Genomic DNA, 7,355 nt, shown 5'->3' with positions numbered 1-7,355 from the left:
TATATATATATATATATATATATATATGTATGTATATGTATATGGTGAGCTTCTCTCAGTTTCCGTCTACCAAATTCACTCACAAGGCTTTCGTTGGCCCGAAGCTATAGTAGAAGACACTTGCCCAAGGTGCCACACAGTGGGACTGAACCTGGAATCATGTGGTTGGTAAGCAAGCTTCTTACCACACAGCCATGCTTGTGCCTATGTATATTTCTAACTAATACATCTAATTACATTTTGGACATACACTTTTCCTTATGTGTTTCCCATGCTGGTATGGGTTGGACAGTTTGACAGGGGCCGGTAAGCTGGAGAACTACACCAAGCTTCAATTGTCTGCTGTTTTAGCCTGGTTTCTAGAGCTGAATGCTCTTCCTAACACCAGCCACTTTACAGAGTGTACTGGGTGCTCTGAATGAGACACTGGCGTGGGGTTTTTTATACATGGCACCGGTGCAGATGCTTGTAAAATTCCAAGTATAAAAATTGTTAAAAGTTTCTTTTTTTATTGTTTTCCAGAACAAAGAATTCACTGTGGCTCGATCCACTTCTAGAACGGATCTTTTTAAAGGACATCAGTTCGGTAACCAATGGCACAAGTCTGCGCCGGGAGCTGTTGGATCAGAAACTTGCAGTCGATAACCCTGAGGTATTTTGCATATGCTTGTCATTGTCATCGCTTATTAGAATCATTAGTATCTTCAGCATCATTTGCGTCATCATCGTTGTCTGTTCTTCTTATCATCATCGTCATCATCATCATCATCATCATCGTTTAACTTCCGCTTTCCATGCTAGCATGGGTTGGACGATTTGACTGAGGACTGGTGAAAACCGGATGGCAACACCAGGCTCCAATCTGATTTGGCAGAGTTTCTACAGCTGGATGCCCTTCCTAACGCCAACCACTCAGAGAGTGTAGTCGGTGCTTTTACGTTGTCATCATAGTAAATTTATATTTTTCTTAGTTACTACAGAACATTATATAAATGTCCTCTGTGTGTGTGTGTGTGTGTTTGGGTATGTCAGGCAAATGGCACCCGTGCCAGTGGCGCACAAATGCACCCATTACACACAAAGTGCTCGGCATTAGGAAGGGCATCCAGCCCTAGTCAAACATTCCAACCCATGCCAGTATGGACAAAGGATATTAAATTATGATGATGATGATGTATGTATTGGGTCATCCCTTAAATAATGTGCTTTTTTTTATACTTCTTTTGTTTTTCAAAATGAAGATAAAGTTCTTTTTTAATCTCAAATATACTCTCCTTCATTTTCCACAACGCTCTTCCATCTATCCTGTAGACTTGCAAGGCTTCTCTTCCAAAATTCAATTGTCTATGATGAAAAATACCTCTCCAGTACTGTTCTGACCTTGTCTACAAAATTCAAATCTATAACTTAAGAGTATTAAGTGAGCCTGTGATCAGATTAGGGTATGTTTTGAGGGAAACTTAGCTGCTATTTCTTGCAAGTTGAGTGAGTATGTGGTGGTTTCCTCATTGATTCATATTTTGTTGTTGCATGTTTATTTTTGTTGCTTATACTCTTGCCTTCTACTTTTAGCACTTGGTCCTTCTTCGAGAGAAATTTAAGAAGTACCTCCCTGATGAGAAACCCTCCATCATAGCCAAGACAAGGTCAGTGAAAATATAAAAAGAAATATTTCTTTGTCTTTTTCCAGCCGTGTTGCCGGAAGATTTTTAACCAAACTATACATCTGCCCCTAGATACATGTGTTTGCTTGCTTGCATGTGTACGTGTGTGTGTGTGTGTGCACATACATGCACATGCGCATATGTGAGTGTGTGTTGTGCGTGTGTTTTGTGCGCACGCGCGCGTTTGTGTGTGTGTGCTGCTGATGTGTATGTATATATCTTTTACTTGTTTCAATCCATGTGGGCTGAACCATGCCCATGCTGGGGTGCCATCTCGAAGAATCTCAGTCGAACAAATCGACCACGGTACTTTTTACTTGCTTTTAGCCTGGCACTTGTTTTATCGGTGTCTATACACACATATATATATTCCATTAAGAACTCTTCTTAACTTATGTCACATTGTTGCTGTGCCTTTACTGAATTCGCAGTTTACTGATGCAAAACTACCATTGCTCTCTTCAGATTCTCAGCATCTTAGACACAGCCGAATGGCTACCGCTCATATATTGAGGAAAGAAATTTTTTCAATGCATTAAAGGTTTTAGGAGGTCCAACTTTGCAGGGGGTTCTTTTCGAGATGTTCTTATGAGGGAAAAATGTATATTATATACCAGTGAGTTGTATTGCTTTGTGCATTGGTGTTGTTATTGTGTTTCATTTCTGTTTTCTCCTGAACAGAGTAACTGGTTGGGAAAGTGATCTTACCTCAGAGCCGCTGGTTCCAGAAGAATCTAACCAAAATGTTGTGATTTCATACATTGTCCATCCTGGTCATTTCTTTGTTCAGAAAGTGGACAAACTAAATAGGTGGGTTGTTAACTTTTATTATTATTATTATTATTATTATTAAATATGGTAACGAAAGGGTTAACACATTGGACAAAATGCTTAGTGATGTTTTCTCTGCCTTTTCTTTTGGAGTTCGGATTCTGCCACAGTTGACTTAGCCTTTTATCGTTCCAGAATCAATAAAACAAGTATCAATTAATTTCTGGAGTCAACACGACTGACTTAACCCCTCCTGCAAAATTTCAACCCCTTTGCCTATGGTAGAATGGATTATGATCACAACAAAAATTATTATTGTTGTTGTTGTTTGTGTATCAGACCAAATACTTCCAGCTTTAGGTTCCAAGTTTCAAGTCCTCTCTTACTTAATAGATGCTTATGTAAATCTTACTCTCTCTCTCTCTCTCTCTCCATCTCTCTCTCTCTCTCTCTCTCTCTCTCTCTCTCTCTCTCTCTCTCTCTCTCTCTCTCTCTCTCTCTCTCTCTCTCTCTCTCTATCTCTCTTATCTAATTTACGACACTCTTTCTCTCCTTTTACATGCAGCCTCAGCGAATTGATGGAGAAGATTCAGGAGAGTGTTCGGAAAGAAACTAAACCTCAACCGAAACGTGACTGGACAGAAGGACTGCACTGTTTGGCCATCTGGTCTGATTCTCTGTAAGTGAAAGAGGTCACTCTCTGTCTGACTATGTAGTCTAGGTCTCATTAAATGAGTAGGGGTGGGCACCGGCCTCCTATCCTCGTTATAAGCATGAAATTGATCTTTTGGAGGATGACTGATGAGCCATCTTCTACTATAACCTCAGGCCAATGTACTATTTTCATTCAATACTATTTTCATTCAATACTATTTTCATTCAATACTATTTTCATTCAATACTATTTTCATTCAATACTATTTTCATTCAATACTATTTTCATTCAATACTATTTTCATTCAAATGCAACTGATGCTTGAGAGCAACTGAGTGAGAGACAGTGGCTGGCAGTAATCTGAGGGGTTGCCAGATGCTGCCATAATTGTCATACGTGCGGCTGCCCAATGTCCGAAAATGGATTTTCTATTTTTTGTGGTCTTAAGTGTGGATGGTCATAAGTCAGGTAGGTCGTAAGTTGAGGAGAAAGTGTATAAGAAATAAGTATATAAGTCAAATGATAATTTTATACACTGATAATGAAATGCCACAACTGTGTCTCCTTCCACATTCAGGTGGCACAGAGTACGGCTGACGAAGGTGACTGACAGCGAAGCCGATGTCCATTTTGTCGACCATGGTTACTGTGGCACGGTGCCACTGAGTGATCTTCGAACCATGTCACAGCAGCTCATGTGCCTCCCTGCTCAGGCGATCAGGTGCCACCTGGCTCATATCAGCCCAGTGCCAGGTAAACTATTAACACTGCTTCTTTACTTTCTTTTATTGGTTTTCTGTTTTATGTTCCATTTCAAGATTTCCTAAGTTCAAATCCCACCCACGTGGGATAAAGTTAGCATTGCCCATTAAAATTTTTTTTTATTTATCCATTTTTTCTTTTGTCACTTAAGGGGTTCAATTAATCTAATACCATTTATATGCTAGTGTTCATTAGTTTATATATTTTTAAGTTCTGAGTTTAACCTTCTCCTTCAGGCTACATTAGAAATTGTTGGGGTTGATAAAATAAGTACCTGCTATGCACTGGAGTTGATGTAATTGACTTAGCCCCTCTCTCAAAATTGCAGGTCTTGTGCCAAAATTTGAATCCTTTATTATTATCATTATCATTATTATTAGGGCAGCAAGCTGGCAGAACTGTTAGCTTGCTGGGTGAAAAGCTTAGTGGCATTTCATCCGTCTCTATGTTCTGAGTTCAAATTCTGCCAAGGTTGACTTTGCCTTTCATCCTTTCGGAGTTTATAAATTAAGTAGCAGTCGATATGATTAGCTTACTCCCTCCCCACAAATTTCAGGCCTTGTACCTATAGCAGAAAGGATTATTAATATTATTGTTGTTGTTATTATTATTATTGTGATGGTAGTGATCGTTAAATAATTCCTCTGTGTATATATCTATTTATTCATGCCCTGCTACACAGGCCATTCATTCAGTGAAAGCTCAGAATTGTTTACCAATCTCACACAATCCCTTGATGGACAGAACAAAATCTTGACCCTAAAGGTAAGCATATTTCAACCTCTGTATTGCTAAAATTGTCCACATGAATTCCCATAGCCTCATATTCCACCTTCGAACCAAGGGTTTATGTTTTTTAACCCTTTAGCATTCAGATTACTCTGTCAAATGTTTTGAATTAATCATGCATTATCTTGTTACTTTGTGGTTTCAGTATGATTGTTTATTTTTAAAATGACAATGTAGTGTCGGTATGAGAAGCTGGATCTGGTTGGTTTGAGCATGTGCATCATCATCATCATCATTTAATGTCCATTTTCCATGCTGGATCGTTTAACAGGAGCTGGCTAGGCAGAAGACTGTACCAGGCTTCACTGTCTGTTTTGGCAGGGTTTTGAATGCCTTTCCTAATGCCAACCATTTTGCAGAATGGACTGAGTGCCTTTTATGTGGCACTGGTACCTGTTTTTTTTTTTTTTTTGAGGCCTGTTTTTTGGCATGGTTTTTACAGGCGGATGCTCTTCCAAACACCAACTTGACAGTGTGGACTGGGGGTCATCAAGTAACTTGCAAGCGGTGGAATATTTGAACTGGATATGGCCAGTTTAAATGCTATATATGTGTGCTCTGGTGTTTTCCCCTGTAATTTGATCCACATTTGACAAATATGGCTATTGATTGTCTGACAGATTTGCAGAGGACATCAGAAACATCTGTCTTGGAAACAGGTCACCTGTCTCTTGCCATTTCTGCTCAGCTGATTTCTCTACTCAATGTCTCTTGGTCTCCAGCTTAGCTCCCAACACCAGATCCCCTATCACTCACACCCACTGGCACACAGGAGATCATCTTCTTTTTCAAAACTTACATGCTCTTTGGTCTAAATCCACTACCTCACAAACTTAATCTCTCTGATTTACTTAAGACCGTGTTAATACTGGGTTCACAAGTGATATCTCCCCAGACACAGACAGTTGGAGCATGTATATGGTTGCTGATGAAGTCCTAACACAGGTTTGAAACCGATCCAGTTGATGTTTCTTTTTCTGTTATGAAGCACAGTTGAGTAAATGGTGCGAGTGGAGGAGATGATAATAACATTGGCTGTGATGATGATGGGACAGGTAGTGATGATGATGATGATGATGTCGTTAGTGGTGGCAACTGTGAAGAAGACGATAATAGTGATTATGATGATGGGTGTGCTAGTGATGGGAAAAATGATGTAGTGGTGGTGGATATGGAAGTGTGTTGTGTGGGGGTGATGCTGGTGATGGTAGTAGTGATTGTGGTGGAAATGATGGTAGGGGTGACGGTGGTGGTGGTGGTGGTGGTGGTGAATGATGGTAGTGGCAGCGGCGGTGGTGGTAGCATGATGATAATGATGTAGTGTTCCTCTTGCTGTTTCAGGTTGTGTCACCCTGTGCACCAAACAATAATGACAATGACATCATTGGAAAGGATGATGTTGAAACAGATGGCTATCCATCGTATGCTGTAGAACTGCTGGATAATACAGCAACAGCTGGCTCTGAAGACTGTAATGATGATGATGATGATGATGATGTTGATGCTGATAATAATAATAATAATAATAATAATAATAATAATAATAATAATAATAATAACCACAGTGTGGGTCAGCAGTTGGTCAACTGGAAGAAAGCAGTGTCCAGAGATGGTTATGTTCAGGTGAGATTACTTCAAGCCACCACTTAATTCCTGTCATATATGTGTGCTCCATATTTTTAACCTATCCTAATACCAGCCTACATGAGACTGTCCTTGGTCCTGGGATACAAACTTACTGTTTTAAAAGTGATCTAAATTATAGTCTTCCATCAAAATGTTAATTTGTGTTAATTGTGTTCCAGCTTAATAATACATACATATGCCAAGGCCTAATTCTCAGACTCTCCATACCATTCCCCATTACCTGTGCAGTTGGGTGTGACATGGAATAGATTACCTCTATTTATATGTATTTCAGTTATTCATGTAACAAACAATTTGGTTAATGACCAAGGTGAAGAAATAGATTATGTTTGTATATGTAGGACCCCACTGTATGAATTTATGTATTTTGTTTTTTTATTTCTAATTTTTTAAAGCCGGTGTTTGAAGAGTCCGAAACAGCTTTCCAGATATTCACTCCTTCGGCTGACAAGCTTGTCACAATATGCTGTGTCCTGTATTGGAAGGAAGTAAGTTCAAATAACACCAAGATGGTATTGCCTGATGCTACTTTGGTACGTGATCTATAACTTAAAGAGTGAACACTTTGTCACTTTTTAGTTTACTTTTCAATTTCTAAAAACCCTTAAGATGTTCTTGCATTTCTAGCAGATGTTCACTCAATTCATTGATAAAGTTATTCAAATTATCAAATTGCTATACAAATTTTTTATAAATTCTTTTGTACATATTTAGCATTGTAAAGGTATTTTTTCAACATTCTTACTTTTTAATAATAATAATAATAAAACTATGTTTCATTTATGTCTTTGTAAATGATAATAAGGTGTTGTTGGCACTCTGTCGCTTACGACGTCGAGGGTTCCAGTTGATCCGATCAACGGAACAGTCTGCTCGTGAAATTAACGTGCAAGTGGTTGAGCACTCTACAGACACGTGTACCCTTAACGTAGTTCTCGGGGATATTCAGCGTGACACAGTGTGACAAGGCTGACCCTTTGAATTACAGGCACAACAGAAACAGGAAGTAAGAGAGAGAGAAAGTTGTGATGAAAGAGTACAGCAGGGTTCGCCACCATCCCCTGCCG

General features: G+C 39.1%; 1 protein-coding gene across 2 annotated transcripts in view; it reads left to right on the top strand.

Moving 5' to 3' along the window:
• LOC106875569 (putative ATP-dependent RNA helicase TDRD12) overlaps positions 1-7,355 on the top strand; it is a 36,826-nt gene that overhangs the window by 24,164 nt on the left and 5,307 nt on the right. The window contains exons 18-25 of one of the 2 annotated variants that reach the window (XM_014923774.2): positions 523-652; positions 1,573-1,646; positions 2,346-2,474; positions 3,001-3,114; positions 3,668-3,843; positions 4,535-4,617; positions 5,983-6,264; positions 6,684-6,821. In XM_014923774.2, coding sequence (XP_014779260.2) covers positions 523-652; positions 1,573-1,646; positions 2,346-2,474; positions 3,001-3,114; positions 3,668-3,843; positions 4,535-4,617; positions 5,983-6,264; positions 6,684-6,821 — 1,126 coding nt within the window. The remainder of the gene's footprint in view (positions 1-522; positions 653-1,572; positions 1,647-2,345; positions 2,475-3,000; positions 3,115-3,667; positions 3,844-4,534; positions 4,618-5,982; positions 6,265-6,683; positions 6,822-7,355) is intronic. The other variant, XM_052975116.1, reaches the window with a different exon arrangement.

This window comes from Octopus bimaculoides, chromosome 20 (assembly GCF_001194135.2).
Source record: "Octopus bimaculoides isolate UCB-OBI-ISO-001 chromosome 20, ASM119413v2, whole genome shotgun sequence".
Classification (NCBI taxonomy): Eukaryota; Metazoa; Mollusca; class Cephalopoda; order Octopoda; family Octopodidae; genus Octopus; species Octopus bimaculoides.
This window is presented reverse-complemented; position numbering and strand designations above follow the sequence as displayed.